The sequence below is a fragment of the Sminthopsis crassicaudata genome, chromosome 4 (genome assembly GCF_048593235.1).
Source record: "Sminthopsis crassicaudata isolate SCR6 chromosome 4, ASM4859323v1, whole genome shotgun sequence".
NCBI lineage: Eukaryota > Metazoa > Chordata > Mammalia > Dasyuromorphia > Dasyuridae > Sminthopsis > Sminthopsis crassicaudata.
The window spans coordinates 266,266,761-266,282,830 of NC_133620.1; the positions used below are offsets into that span (position 1 = coordinate 266,266,761).

At 39.8% G+C, this 16,070-nt stretch overlaps 1 protein-coding gene across 2 annotated transcripts in view; it reads right to left on the reverse strand.

Moving 5' to 3' along the window:
* TFAP2D (transcription factor AP-2 delta) overlaps window positions 1-13,808 on the reverse strand; it is a 75,457-nt gene extending 61,649 nt beyond the window's left edge. The window contains exons 1-3 of one of the 2 annotated variants that reach the window (XM_074310671.1): window positions 13,663-13,808; window positions 11,980-12,477; window positions 8,616-8,676 (exon numbers count right to left, since the gene is read on the reverse strand). In XM_074310671.1, the coding sequence (XP_074166772.1) occupies window positions 8,616-8,676; window positions 11,980-12,477; window positions 13,663-13,701 (598 nt within the window). In that variant the 5' untranslated portion in view covers window positions 13,702-13,808. Of the gene's footprint in view, window positions 1-8,615; window positions 8,677-11,979; window positions 12,692-13,662 lie in introns of those variants that run through there. The other variant, XM_074310670.1, reaches the window with a different exon arrangement.
* Window positions 13,809-16,070: the final 2,262 nt, after the last annotated feature.

Below are 16,070 nucleotides of genomic sequence, written 5' to 3' on the forward strand. Positions count from 1 at the left end.
AGTATCTGTTATATGCCAGGCACTGTAAGTCCTGGAGATAAAAGAACATACCATTTGCAGACTTGTAGAAGTTTATATTCTACTTCATAATAAGAGTACTTATTGGGTGGGCCATATATTTTTCTGATAAGATTATACTTTTATACATACATTTATTGCCTGAGGATTTACTTTGTATTCAGTATTAGCATCAACTTGAGTTCTTTTCTTTTCTTTTTTCTTTTTCTTTTTTTTTTTTTTTTTTTTTTTTTTTTTTTTTTTTTAATGTTTCAGCATCTTTAAAGGGAATTCCTGTTGCTTTGATACTTGGCACTCTTGAAGTCTTTGGGGATCCCTTCTACCCCCACTGAAGATTTGGCAACTTGTAGAGTTTGCAGCAACATGGAAAATTCAAAATCTCCTCTTCCAACAATTTTCAGGATGCTAGAAGAAATTAGCTTTTTGGTTTGCTTAAAAAAAAAAATCCTTGTCTTAAAACTTGTTAATATCTAGAATACCTAGAGTAGGAGGACTCCTTCCTAAGTCATAGTTAAAAGTGAAGATTTGCAGACCAGTGCTTACTTACCCAGCACATTCTCAAAATGAATTCCTTAGTGGAAATAATTACATTCTGGGTATATGCAATAATTCTTCACTAAAACATAATAAATAGGGATTGGATCTATGAATTAATTCATTATTACAAAGGAACTCCAAAGTGAGGAAATTTCCTCTATCACTTTGAGTTGGCATTAAAGTCTTTGCAATTTACAGTTTTAGAATTATGAAAGAATAAATGAATTGCCCAAGGTCATAAGCCAATATTTTAGAAGTAGGATCTGAACCAATAGTTTTCTGGCTTTAAGTTCAGCTTTCTATACAGCGCGAAATACAGTTTCTTCGAAAAAGACCATAATAGACATAATGAATCTCATTTCACTCTCTAATACATAATAATGTTAAATTTTAGATATAGACAACTTAGACATAGATAGGAACAGGAGATCATAGATTTACCAAGGAAGGGCACTTAGAAAGATATATTTCAATTATCCCAAGTGACTCTACATAAGAGAGGTAAAGCGGTATACGCCACGGGAAGATCACTTGAATTTGTAATTAGAAGAGATTTTCATTCATTCATTCTAAGCAAGTCATTTAAACTCCCTGAGACTTGGTTTCCTCATCTGTAAAACCGAAACAATAGAATTTGCATTGCCTACTACACAGTCATGGATTTGTTTCAAGGAAAGCACTGTGAATCGTAAAGTGATATGTAAATGTGAGTATATTATAACTTATAATAAACTCACATTTATTTAGTGCTTTAATATTTGCAAAATGTTTTGCTAGCTATCTCGTGAGATAATATACTATTTCCATTTGTGAAAAATGGAAACAAATTAAACAGGACTGACAACTGAAAAGACTCTCAAGCAACTGTTTTTCAAATGACAAAATCTGGCACAGATAATGAACTAGCTATGTCTAGTCTTTAACAAATGGAATCAACATTAAGATTCTGAATCAAATCTCCTGACTTCAAGTCCAGTCTTCTTTTCACTGTGTCCTTTGTAAGTAAGGATCAGCCCGAATGCCCAATAGATAATCTCAATAATTACATTAAATAACTACTTTAAATACTCTCAAGTATAGCTTTAAGGAAGTACAAAATGTTCAAAACTTGTGGCGAATCTCACCTGTTTCTTACACACCGTCTCATTTTCTCCTCCCCTTGACTAGTTACTGCAGATTTAACATCTTTGGCCCTCCTTGCTCGGTTGAAATACACACACTACAACCTTTCCAATAGCTGAGGGAAAACCTGGGCTACGGGAATAACTGGGAACAAGCCGCCAAAAGGCTAGAATTAAGATCCCTGCGAGCCCTCTTAATATCCTGGGGCCTGGAGAAGGTTTTAGGGGAGATGGAGTCTGCCACAGTGACTGAACCTTTGAAATGGAAAAAGCTAGAAATCTAGGGCTATAAGCTAGGAATTTGTGGTGGTGTATAGATAAGGTTGTCCTTTTAGAAGAATTCGGGAATGTAAATTGGGTCTGGAATTGGGCTGAATGTATTGCTAAATACATTCTGTGTTAAATTCTAACAGTGGTGCCCTACTTTTCTCAGTTTCTGTCTTGGCCTCAGCTCCACCTTCTAGAGCTTTGGCCCCAGAGGAAAGTTGATCCTTTCCTGTAAATCTCCCCTCCCCCCCAATATTTAAGGTTCAGAAAACTGCTTGCCTTCCCTTCCAAAAGTGGGAACCCAACTCTCCTGAAACTTCTAAGTTATACGGGTTTCGATTCTCCCTACCTCTAGGAAAACCCCCCAACAAATAGCCCCACTCTTCGCCCTTTCTAAGACAAGATCAATATTTCCTTCGAAGCTCCTACGAGCTTTGGGTCTCCGTACAGCTTTGCAAAGAAAAAGCGCCCCGCTCCCAACAGTCTGTGCCGCGGTGGCGTCGGTGTTGACATAATTAGAGAAAAATCTTGAGAGCAAAATAAATGTTCTGTTCGCCTTACAGCCAAACAGATGTTTACAATTCAAATGAAAGAAATACAAACGGCAGGGATTTTCGTTCTCCCCCCCCCCCCCCCCCCCCGCCTTCATCTCCAGTGATAGCTCGTTTTCTCTGACACATTAAAAATGTGTAAGCGATTACTGGAGTTTCCTGTCCCTGTTTGTTATACAGTTGGATTTGCAGGAGGTTCAGCTGTATGAACTGGGTCTCTAAATGAGCTTCTTCACTGTTTCTCTTTCCCTCCAGCTTCTCACTCTCTCCTCCTCTCCCACTAACCCTCCCCCTCTTCGCGCGCGCGCTTATCCCCCCTCCTCACAGAGCCACCATTCCCCTTGAAACTTCAGCAGTTATTAATCGTAATTAAAAAGTAATTGGGGAATATTTAATTGGATTCAATGGGTCTTTGGAAAAGCGACAGTAATCTTAATTGCGCTACACTGGTGCGCAAAAGTATTGCGGGATTAGGAGAGCTAGGCTAGTTTGTGCGTAAATAGGCTTCTCCTCATTAAAGAAGACTAGTAAAAGACAAAACAAAAGAAACAGAGATGGAACTCTTCCGGGCGGAGTCCATAAATTATTGAAATCTTTGGGGGGAAAGTCCAGAAAGAAGAGTCACCCCAGAATGGAGAGTATGTGGTCTATGCTGCCATTGGTGTGAGCTAAGGCCTGAACAGAGTTTAGAGAGGAAGTGCTAGCATACCTTAATCCATGAAGTTCATGGTCTAGGCACACCCATGGGATGTGAATATTTTTGTTGCACAGGGAAATTGGGAAGGAAGAGCCTGGGAAGAATTAGTCATAGGATTAGGGACCATCTAAAACAATTTTTGTGAAATGTGAAAACAAGTCTCAGGAAAGAAGTGAATGGCCCCAGGTCACACAATGAGTTTATTTAAACCTGTGATAAATAGTAGTAAACAAAGCATATTGGAGGCGTTGGATCACGTATATTAGGCGCCTTAGAAAAGAGCATCCATCCCTATAGATTTCTAATCTAGATACAATTGTCTTCCATTATGTTATGTCCTTTATTTTGTGATTGGGAATTTAATGTAAAGATGTTTTGGGTTGTTTCTTTCTTTCTTTTTTTTTTTTTTTCCAAGTTTGACAGATTTCTAAGGAGTTGCATAGACCAGAGTTTTCCAAGAGCAGAATTAGAGGGGGTTTAGAAAATGGGAAACTATGTACCTCCCCTAAGCCCATACTCTCAACGTGCTAAAAAAAAAAAAAAAAAAAAAAAAAAAAAAAAGTCGAGGAGGCTAACGGCCTGGGCCACGACGTTATTGGCAGATTTTTGGCGACTGAAGTTGAACTGCTTTTAAGAAAGTAAGAAAGTATTTTTTTTTTAATTAAATAAGATCTGACAACGTTTGTACCAGAGCATTAACGCCTCAGCCTTGGCATGTCAGTCACCTTTAAGCGATTTGACAAACTCAAGAGCCTTAAAACGTGCAGAGTTCAGATCATATTAATTCCCCAAAAATGTTTTGATTCAAAGTAGTTTGTATTTTATGTTGCCAAGGGCAATCAAGAAAGAGCTATTGCCGGTAGCCTGGGCCCTCTCTCTTCGTGGCCCAGAGGCTATAGCGGTATTTAAGTTTCTGAAATTAGCCTGGGGCAGGAAGGCAGAAGGATCACAAAGTGAAACAAGAGCTTTTTCCCCACCCCCACCTCCTCTTCCCCTCTCTCTCTCTCTCTCTCTCTCTCTCTCTCTCTCTCTCTCTCTCTCTCTCTCTCTCTCTCTCTCTCTCGCTGAGTTTTATAAAGAGATACATGGACCAAATGTCATCGTATTTGCTTTTAAAAATTCAAATATCTATAGGTAAGACTACATTTCCCCAACTACCTCCATTTCAGCCAGAAGCTCCTCAAAAGAGGAGGCTCCCTTACCTTAGTATTCAAATGAAAGAACCCATCATGATCACTACAGTTAGTGTTAGGATTATTATAGTTCTTTTATTATTAAATGCGTCTACTGGGGGATGAAAGGTGAGACTTTTTAACAAAGAAAAGAAAAGGAGAAACCGAGAAGATTCTAGGAGGAAAAAAAAGATTGAATATTTTTTTTTTTTTTTAATGATTAAAAACACAGACGACTCCTGTAAATAGGAGCTTCATTTCTTCAAGAGCTGTCTTTTGAAACTGGGAATCTGAATATTCAACTAAGGCAAAGCCCCACTCTGTATGTACAACATTAATATGATCTCTGCAGAGTTTGGTACTCAGAAATATTAACATATCAAAGCAGACGCCCGAGGCTAGAGAAGCTATCGATACGAGAGCGCTCGAGTAAAGTAAAGATTATTGGTTGTGATGGTTAGAATGGCGGAGCTCCGGGCGAAATCTTGCACACCATTAACTGAAAGTGATAGCACAGGGATAGCTGCATCAGATTCGGTGGCAAATATTTTATCTAGATAGTAATTACTTCACTACTGCCTCTGCCTTCTTGTACATTCTTTTACTTCCCGACCCTCATTAAAGGCAAACACAAACTAATTGCCCCGTCTATCAGCTAGACCCTGAAATGTCATTTTTTTCTTGGGGAAAAGAGAGAGAGAGAGAGAGAGAGAGAGAGAGAGAGAGAGAGAGAGAGAGAGAGAGAGAGAGAGAGAGAGAGAGAGAGAGAGAGAGAGAGAGAGAGAGAGAGAGAGAAAGGGAGGGAGGGAGGGAGGGGGGGGAGGAGAGACATACAGATAGACAGACCCAAACATAGACAGAGACAGAGAAAGACAGACAGAGATAGGCAGAAGAAGAGGTAGTAGAGATAGACATAGACAGATAAAGAGAGGCAGGGATAGAGAACAGAGGCAGAAAGAAACAGGCAGATTAGAAAAAGACAGAGGCAGAAACAAAAACACGGACACAATTACAGAGAGACAAAGACGGACAGAGACAGAAAATGTTTTTAAAAAGACATTTAGAGATGGACACAGAAATAAACACAAACGGAAGAAAACAGAGACAGACGGATAGGGAATGAAAAACTAAATACAACTACTGAATCTGGTGAGCAGAGAAATGGCACTTAAGAGATTTAACACAAACAATAGATGCATGATTATGCTCCGAGAGTCAAATGATAGATATTTTGGTGGCCTCTGTAAATAAATCTAGCTTTAAAATATATATATATATATATATTATTATTCCTTTAACTTAGAAAAGAAGAGTTTCAGATGATCTCGGAGGACTTAATGGGCGACGAGGACGAATCAAGAAAAAGTCGCGCATTTTTACGCATCCCGAATTCATGTCACCCTTAAATTACATGTGAAAAGTAACACGAAAGTATGTGATGAAAGAATAGCAATTTAAATATGAACTGTACCCAAATCATGGAGTATCTACCCCACTTTGTAGTTAGCATCTGTCACCTGATCTATGAGAAGAAAAACAAAACAAAACAAAACACGTTAACCTAATGTTTGACATGGGGCTCTCCTGTAGCGCCTCAGTGACAGGAGGAAAAGGCTGCTTTTTTTTTTTTTTTTTTTAAAGCAGAAAACAAGAAATATCATTTCTTCTCTCTGTTAGACTTAAAGCACGCGCTCATAAAGCACCAGCTCTATGATAAAAACTATTTGAACGAGGCAGGAAAAGCTTATTATTTTTGAGTTGCATTTTTTTTGGGGGGGCAATCTTTAAATCCTCGAAAATCTTAATTGATATAAAGGAAAACACATATGCTAGCACGCACACACCCTGGCTAAAATCTATTATGGCAATAATCAGAACGGGTTTACCAGCGCTTCAGAAATGGAATAAACTCTTCAAGAGAAAACTGCTCAGAGTCCTCTCTCAACTGGGAGATCAGTCTTAGCATAAGAATCCCAAAGTGTATTCTTCCTCTCTCTTTGTTAATGACTGAAGTGTTTCAAATCTCAAGTGATTCATAATCTCAGGCTCGACAAACTTTACCAGGTGTAATTAACAGTACCATATTCAAACAGGAGAGAAACAAGCACCCATGAAAACAATTTTCTTTACATAGAACTTGAAGAGCCAGCGCTCAAATTTTCTACTCCAAGAATGAAATTCTCTAGCAGGAAGATGATCCTTGATCCCGTATATCAAGATTTATGGAATCCAAACTAATCACAGAACTTTCTCACGTCCTTTCTCCTCACCCCTTTTCTAATTTTTCTTCACTCACTTTTTCTTTCCAGTAACTTTTTCTAACTACTATAGAAGATAATATCTTTAATTACAACTCCATTTAAAGCATTTAAAAATGATTTTTAGGAGGGGAAAGGGTAGAGAAGGAAAGTTAAACATACTAACAAAGACAAAAAGTCTTCCAAGAACAGAATACAAGCGTATAATTAGTGGCGCTGTCCTTCAGCACCATCTGCATCCTTAAAAATATGGTTGGCTCTTTGAATTGCCTCCTTTACCTTTAATGATCTAGTCTATGTTGGTTTCATTTCTAACACTTTATCTGTTTGTAAATCCTAATGCTTTTCCCTTTAAATTGTCATTATCCTCAGGCCTATTCCAGGTTTATGCACTACTAAATTGATAAAGGAGTTTGCTTAGTTAACAAATCTGTGTTTAAATGTTGACCTACAGTTTCTTCCACCTCTCATCCTCACATCTTTTGCTTATTGACCACGACATGTTTTAAAAAGTGTCTTTGGGAACGATGAGTAGGCCGGTCTGAAGTTCCAAACTTCATCCTTGGCATTAACCTACTCCAGTTATGTTGTCTGTAGTTCAAACACTGAAGGCCCCACTCATTTCCACCAATTCATTTCCCTTTCACAAAAAAAGTATTCAGTCTTTCAAAGAGCATTAAAGGGTTAGTAAGTGAGTTAAGTACATTTAATGGCAGTTGGAAAAAATGACTTAGTCTTTGGCATAGGCGGCACATAATAACGATTCGGTTTACTAAAGAGAGCTGCAACATGAAGCAGAATTAGTCTTGGTGAATAGACTATGTCTTATTAATTCTTATGAAGTTGGATAACAGCTGGTCCCCTTTCCCTGGTCTCTGGCTTGGGTTATTCAGATCATTGGAAGAATAAGCTCACACCACTAGTATAGTCAGCTATGGTCTTTGACTATCAAATCCTAAGGATCTCAAGGAAACCCAGGTTTGTATGGCTTTCCTTTGTTGTGATGCAGAGATATGAACTCATAACAATGTATGAAGGGCACATTCAACCCTACCCCTCCTTTTCTCTCCCCCTCGATCACCCCATTCCTTTTTGAACTGAGCAACTCTGGATTCAGATGTTTTTGTTAACAGATGGGAACAAGAAAGCTTTATCCGGTACAGTTAACACCACCCCCTCCTCCTTTTCTCCCCCCCCCTTAAAGAAAGAAATGTTCAGAACATTTAGGAAAATAGGGGTGGCTACAATATTGGCGTTTTATTACCCTCCCCTGCAGTTTTCCTGGACACCTTTTATACAAGCCCTCAAAGCTTCAACTTAACACCATTGCTTGAAATCTTACAGGCGGTGGCTGGCACATTTGGGAGTAAATGAAACTTGAAATTCTGCTTGGGGAGGTGGTATTCCAGAGGGGCGGAGGGTGTGAGAAGTTTTTTCGCCTTGAACTTCGATTTTAGTCATTGTGACATGCGTTATTGGCAAACTATTAGGACATCATGGTTGGTTTTTCTACCCTCCCTTTCCAGTCTCAGTCTTAATGTTACTTCTGCATATTGTACTCTGTTAATTTCAAAGAGAGAGAGCAGCTGAAATTTATAGGAGCGTATGCACCTCCTGACAAGGAGGTGAAGGATTAAGTACAGAATGAGATATACTTCTTTCTGGACATGGCCAATGTGGAATTTGTTTTGTTTGCTTATACATATTAGTAACAGAAGTTTTGTTTTATTTTCTTTTTCAAATTGGGAAGGAGTGTTAAGGTGGGAAGGAGAGAAATGGGATTTTTATTGATTGAGTAAAATACAATATTTAAAAGAAATACATGGGAGATTTAAAAAATGTTAATTCCTCTGGGTGTGTGATGAGGCTTCTTATTTCAGAAACATCAGAAACAAAATGGAATTCATTTTTTTTTAACGAAATAAATCATTTAATCTGATATAAAAGAGCCACCTAAAATAACTGGAAATCATGAAAAAGTGACTTATCCTTACCTCTTCTTATCACTCCACCTTGGCCATTGAGAACAAGCCCGCACTGGGCATCCACTGATCCCTTAAAAATAAAGAAAAGAAAAAGAAATCAAATACAGACACAAATAGATACTGGTTTGTCAGCCCCCACTAATCAGCATTCTCCCCCCTCCTAGAGGAGGAGAGAACATTTAGCAGTAGAAGCAAAAGAGTAGCAAAATCACCAATGTCAGAAAACATGTTTTAAAAGGAAGGAAAATGACCTGACAATTCTTTAAAACTCAAGGAATGTATTTCATGATTTTATGTAAGCTAAGGCTTGTAAGAGCAATGCCTCCTTTTATCTCAGCACAGAGGACTTTTTTATTTTAATTCCCTAGCTATGCATACATCATGTATATGACACCTACTAATAACTTGTATATTAAGCACCTACTGTATTCAGCAAATGATATAAGGCGATTCCAGCCCTAATAATGCACACCCATATTGGGGAGCTCAAAGGAAAATATCACATGCAGATCATTCAGAACATATTGGTTCTGTCGCCCCAGAGGCAGGAAAGCCCTCAGAAGCAACAGAAGTGTATCTCTGGAAGAAGGCACAGACACATGCTCCAGAGCTGCCCATTTGTCTGGGATCCCTTCCTGAATGAGAAACCTTTTGCGTTGGGAATGAGGAAAGGGTTCTCCCCCCTCATTTTAGGTTCAGAATAAAATAAAAACTTTTGCTCAATGGAAATGTGTTAAAAGCTCATTTTCCTTTACAAACAAACGAGGTATTGGACATGAAAGAGACCTTGAAGGGTGTTAACCTACCCAACAGCCCGTGAAGAGTTAAGTAAATGCGGAGAGAGTCGGTGCATAATAAAAACCCACTTTACAAAACAACCTTTACAGTCCTGGCTCCCTCTTTGCCTTCCCATTTTCACCATATTGAAGCAAGCCTGTAAGACCCCCTTTTCAATCCACTGCTGGGCTCTTTCTTATTTTAAATGTTCTGCCTTAAAGTGATTATCAAATCAATATGAAAAAAAAAACTTGGAGACTGAGCATAAATTAAAGCGGTGATGGGAAAAGGTGTGACAGTTTCCTTTGTTGGCCATAGCAAATCTTTTTAGGGGACTCAAAGATGGAACTGAAGCCCCAAGACTGTTTGCATCTGTTAGGCAGACTTAAACCGCCCTCCAAACTATTGGACTTTCATTTAAAATTCTGTTCAGGGAAAAGTATATTTACATTTGTTGCATTTGAAATGAGGCATATGCTGATGAACGTTTTAAAAAGGAAGAATTAAAAAGAGAGACTGGGTCTCCCCCCCTTCCCTTTCTCTTTTTAAAACTAGCTATGACTCTTTTTCTCTCTCTCTTTCCATTCTGTCAACAAAGTCCAAGAGGGTGGAAGGAAGGAGACAGATTGCACAAACGTGCTTCCATGGGAACAGGGAAATATAGGTTATACTTCTTTTAGTATCTCTGTGTTTGTCCCAGTTGGAATAGAAATGAGTGAAGAAAGATTAAGGACATTTTAAAAAGGTGTGTGTGGGGGGAGAGTACATGCCGAAGTATATGAAACATGCGAGGTAATATGGTATAGACTCTCCAACAGAGCCTTTTAAGATGTTTATTTTCTTAGAAGAAATGAATCTGGAACCCTCAGCTTTACAAACTCTTTCCCCCTCCTTCCCCCCCCCCCCCAGTAAAACATGTTGTTTGGTCGGATGACATTGCATAAATGACCAGTTGAATGGCACTAAGTCGAAAATTGGATAAACTACGGTGTCCTTTTGCACAGGATTCGCTCTTTGTCTGGTGCTTGCAAATGTTCTAATCCCCTCTTTTGAAAAATGCCAGGCTTTGTGCCTCTCACAGAAAAAAAATTTGTACAGATACAAAAAAATCAGCAGCAGACGTGGTTATAAAAGAAGTAAATAGGTTTTAGTTGAGCTAAGCATTGAATGGCAGATTTTTTTCCTCCCTGAGACATAAGGGGATCCTTGTGGAAAATGTAAAAAAACGCCCTGAGCGTATAAAATTATTTAGTGAATTTAAATGTAGAAAGTCAAGGTTTATGAAGCCAAATCTTTTCTCTTTCGTGCTGATCCTAGGGCTAACATTCTTTTGTTATGACAGCAAGGGCTTTTTCTTTAATTTTAAAATATTCCCTTGCTCGGAGGTAAATGAGGGGAAAAGCTTTTCAGTGCGTAACAAGGGATCTCCTACGTCTCCAAAATTCTGCTCTTACAATCTTTGAGCCCACAGAGTGGATATGGAAACCTTGGAGAGCTTTGTGAGAATGAAATGAAAAAAAAAAGCAGTTGCTTAAAAAGAGAAAGAACAGTTGCAATCATTAAAAGATGTTGAAACTGTAGGTTTCTGTTTGTTGAATACTTTAATCTATTCATACATTATATATAAATATATAGATAGATGATATGCATTCAAGTGTATATAAAATATCATATGTCATAAATGTGAAATAAAAGAAAGAGGGGAAGAATAATCTAGTATTATGATACTATGATACCCATTTAAAATATTTTGTCTTAGAGATATCAATATATATGGATTGAAACTGACATCTATCTAGAACAAAATAAAACCAATTATTCTGTATCTAGTCCAGCAAGACAGTCCTTTCCCCGGGTAATGGAATAGAAAGAATGGTTATAGCTTTACAAGCTTGTGAAAGGTTTCTGTATCTTATAGTATACTTTGTGAAATTTGTGAAATTTGAGTTTTCAGAGCAATTTAGAATGTTTGACCAAAGTTTCAATAGAGATGAAAGACGCAGTATATACCCTTTTCGGGCCTCTATTTTTCAAAGAGTATTTGTGTCTCCAAATAAATCTCAAGGCTTCCAGAGACTAGAGTAAGACACACAGTCATACACACGAAATGAAAGGTATTGGGGCTTGGATGGCTGTCCATTAATTTAGTTTTACTTTAGGGATTGTTGTAGGAAGGTGGGTGAAACCTTTTAATCCAACCTGCCCCTGCTTCGGAGTAAATGCAGATTAACAAATAAGTCCTATTTAAACCGAAGGGGCAGGCAGGGTTAATTGGGCACAAATTCAGGTGAGATGTCTTATTCCAACAAGGAGGACTGGAAGGGCTTACTTGTTTAAGAACTGTTTGTCTAAAAGTTTCCACAAGTTTGTGTGTGTGTGTGTGTGTGTGTGTGTGAGAGAGAGAGAGAGAGAGAGAGAGAGAGAGAGAGAGAGAGAGAGAGAGAGAGAGAGAGAGAGAGAGAGAGAGAGAGAGAGAGAGAGAGAGAGAGAGAGAGAGAGTTATTGAAGAGGCATCAATGGGCGTTGGGGAGGGGAAGTAGGGAGAGGGTGGGAGTAAGGGGGGAGGGGAAAGAAAATCCGCTACATGCGTATTTACCTGCAAATCGTCTGCTCCCGAGGCGGCCAGCCCCAGGCTGGGTCCTGGCAGGAGTCTTTGATCTGGATGCATCCCATACTGGGATCCATGGCTCATAAGAGACAGGTCGTGGCGGCGGTAAGCATCGAGGCAGCCCAGCTCTCTCCTCTGCTCGTCCAAGCAAGAGGACTTGAGCGCCCGAGCATTGTGCAGATTAATAAAATCGGTGGGCTCCCCGTGGTGGATCTGCTGATAGTACTGTTGCGAGTGGTGGAGCGAATTCAGAGAGTAGGCGTCGGGGTTCACAGCCGGGTGACTGTGCTGGAACTCGTAGTGAAAGGACTGGTGATGGAGAGGGGTGTACTGGTGGTTAGTGGAGAAGTACGGGGAAGCAAACTCAGTGCCAGTGGTGGAATAAGTTAGAGGAGAGGAGGAGGAATAGGCGACAGTGGAATTGGCTACGGACTCCAGACACCCGAGCTGCATCAAACGGTAGCTGTTTGATCCGTCGTGACGTATCTGGAAGGAAGAGGGGGAAAAAGGAGAGCAAAAAAACTTGAGGTTTGTCATTTTCAACCAAAGCGCAACTCTCCCTTAGCCCTGCTCTCCATCCACCTAAATCTAGATGTAATTATGGAACTAGAGAGATATCTATATAGCCATCTAGTCAACGATTAGGAGGAGAGCCAGGGCAAGGCGACTGTGCCACCGAAACTATGAAAGCTGGAGAACTGGGGGTGGGCGGCCACGTCCTCAGTTGAGAGGGAAACACACTCACACACACACATCGCAGATACACACAGACACACAGACACACACACACACACACACAGACACACCACCCTATATAGGTGCGGGTGACACACGCGCACAGCCCCTTCTAAATGCGCTCGGTTTCGAGCGCCGCAAAGTCGGGCGTCTGGAACAAGTCCATTCTAATGGTCTCCGCAAGCGAGGTTGACCAGCCCTAAACGACTTCATCTAGCCAGCAGCTCACCTTCCCCGCCCATACTTAAAGACAAAAGCCTTCGCAGACCCCCAAGGCCATTTGGCTAATGGTACTCAAAAAAAATCACCATTTATGTATATACCCTAAAAAAAACCAAAAAAACAAAACCCAAAACCAAAAACCAAAAAACCAAAAAACCAAAAACAAAAACCCCAAACTATGCAAAACGCTTAACTTTCTAAACCTTTTTTTTTTTTTTTTTTTTTTTTTTTTTTTTTTGGTGTGTGTGTGTGGGGGGGCGTGGGGGAGAAAACCAGTCCCTTCATTTCTGTCTTCCCCTACTTGAAAAACCCATTCCAAAGGGGATCGTTCTTCCCACCCCTTGTCCACCTACCGCCCCCCTCCCCCCTTCCCAGTCTTTTTTACTTTGCCTTTCTGACTATCCGTTATCTCTATCTCGTTCTCCTCTACCCCTCCTCCTCGTTCTTTTATTATTAGGATTATTTTCCCCCCTTCCTTCTCATTATGGCAACTGTTTCTTAACGTGTCCGTGAGTTGCCCTTCTTGGCGACAGATGTCATAACGAACTTTCTCCCCTTTCCTTCTTTAAGTCCCCCCAAAGCCAGATTATAATTAAACTTAACGGTCCAATATAGATTAGAGACAGGGGAAGCTGCCACCACCGCTGCCACCGCCCGCCGCAGCAGCCACACACACGCGCGCAAAAGGAGGGGAAAAAAAAAAAGTAATAATACCTCGGCATCATGGACTAGTCCCGGAAAGGTAGTTGACATGTTGGGTTTCTCCGAAAGCTTACGATGCAATTTCCCCCTCCAAAAAAGAATCAGGAAAAAAAAAAAAATCCAAACTTCTTGTATTTTCCAATTTTTTTTTTTAAAGGAAAAACATGATCTATAGATAGAGTTCTAAATTGTAATGGCTTTGCCCGGATCAGATATCTCCTTGCCTTGTACCCACTTAAAAACCTGTAGGAACAAAATTTTCCCTCTGCACAAAAGCAGCTCCCTGGAACAGATTTTGTACTTGCTGAGTATTTCTTTGGCTGATGTCGTAGGTCCCTTGGTAATATAGAAGTTTTGAAAATTAAGCATCAGCACTGAGTACTGGGAGGACAATAGGCAGAAGAGATTTATCCCAGGAGACAAGGAATAAATATTGTATCTTCGCCTAATAAGGAACTGTAGGTTCTTTCAACATTTTTATCCATTTTTTCCAACCTTTATCATGCTTTTCTATACAGTCTATGGTGGGGACTCATCTCTGCGAAGAGAATTTGCACACATTTTATTGTGAAGATAACAGATCTAGCCCAGAGACGCGAATATTAGAGATAGAAGTATATATATATATATATTAATTAAAGAGTCCTTTTACATAGGTAAGTGCTCGTTCCGATTGGTTATACTCCATGGGAGCTGGAAAGCTCCCTTTTCCAACCTGCACCCAAACCAATATTACACACTTTGGGGTGGCACGCTCTGCCTAAGTGGAGACAATGTTGGTATTTCCTTATTTACATCGAATTTGGGTGGTTTCCCCCCTTTTGAAAGGCAACACAGCACAGTGGCTTACACTTTGAAACAGCTTTTAAAATAAATAGCCCTGATGGACAGTCCCAAGTTCTCATCATAAAGAAATAGTGTAGCCGGGAGATCTCTCTCTCTCTCTCTCTCTCTCTCTCTCTCTCTCTCTCTCTCTCTCTCTCTCTCTCTCTCTCTCTCTCTGTCTCTCTGTCTCTCTCTGTGTCTCTCTCTCTCTCTCTCTCTCTCTCTCTCTCTCTCTCTCTCTCTCTCTATATATATATATATATATATATATATATATATATATTTAATACAAGCAGAATAGAGACATATGACACGAGCCTGAATTTTGGTAAAACGTTATCTTCCACTCCCCACCCAACCCATTTTCTTCCTTTCTTTCTTTCTTTTTTTTTTTTTTATATCACTGAATTTGGGGGTTCGTGGAGACCATTTAACGCTGACACTCGGTGTGTGAACATTATTAACCAAAATAACCTTTAAGCTTCTGAAAGTTACATTTTTCAAAGAGGGGGTTAAGGAGGAGAGGATACACGTCCACATCCATCTTCTAGATGGATTTATCTATTTTCAAACAACACCGGAGCTCTTGTTCCTTCAAAACTCGCTTTCTCTTCCCCCTAACTTCTCTTCTACTGAGTTATCTAGTACCCCTGGGGGGTGGGGGTGGGGAAAGGGATCATCATAGGGGAAATATATCCAAGCTATTTACTGGGAACCAGTTCTCTCAGCCTCTCCAGCCCAAGTTTAACTGATAAGAGCTGGCTATCTCCAAATTTTAATCTGGTAGATATGAAAGGGTTTAGCACTCTCTTAATTGCCATTTAATTTGGTTTGCTTTTAAGTGTTTAAGCTGTGAAGGTGTCTTAATAATAAGCCGCAGGCAAGCAGGCATGTGTTTTTTTTTTTTTTTTTTTTTTTAAGGTCCAGGTTGGGGAGGGTTTATTGGTATCTGTTCATGCAGGCTAACCCGAGCTGTCACTCAGCACTCCTTTCTTTATACAGATGGACAAAGGCACACGGCAAGAATTGAAATGCATTGTCTGAAATGGAAAACTGCTATTATCCAGCCATGCACAGGGGTCAGCAGCAAACACTTGCCACCTCTTATCATAGCAGAGTTTCTCCTTTCCTTCTCCTGGTCTCTACTTCACTTCATTTTGGCCTAATAAAGAAGTGTATGTGTGTGTGTGTGTGTGTGTGTGTGTGTGTGTGTGTGTGTGTGTGTGTGTTGGAGAGGAGGGAATAGAGTGAAGAACATTTTTAAAATGGAAAGGGGGGGTTGTATAACTGAAGGAAGGGCTAGTAAGGATTATGGGTTAAACAGTGATCAGATGATTTCTGAAATATCAGCAAAAGGAGCCTTTGTTTGCCAGGGCCGTATTGTATTCCAGTAGTGGTACTATACTCCTCTGCTGATTACATTTGGTTGTCACATGAATACCTTATTCAAAGCCATCAAAGAAAGAGCTAAATAAATAAATAAATAAATAAAGGCCAAACCCATAGCAGATTCTGTGAAGGCTCTTGTCCATTACTATCCAGGAAAATTTTAAGCCTATTAAAACCATTTAAAAGGAGATAGATATCCTGGTTAA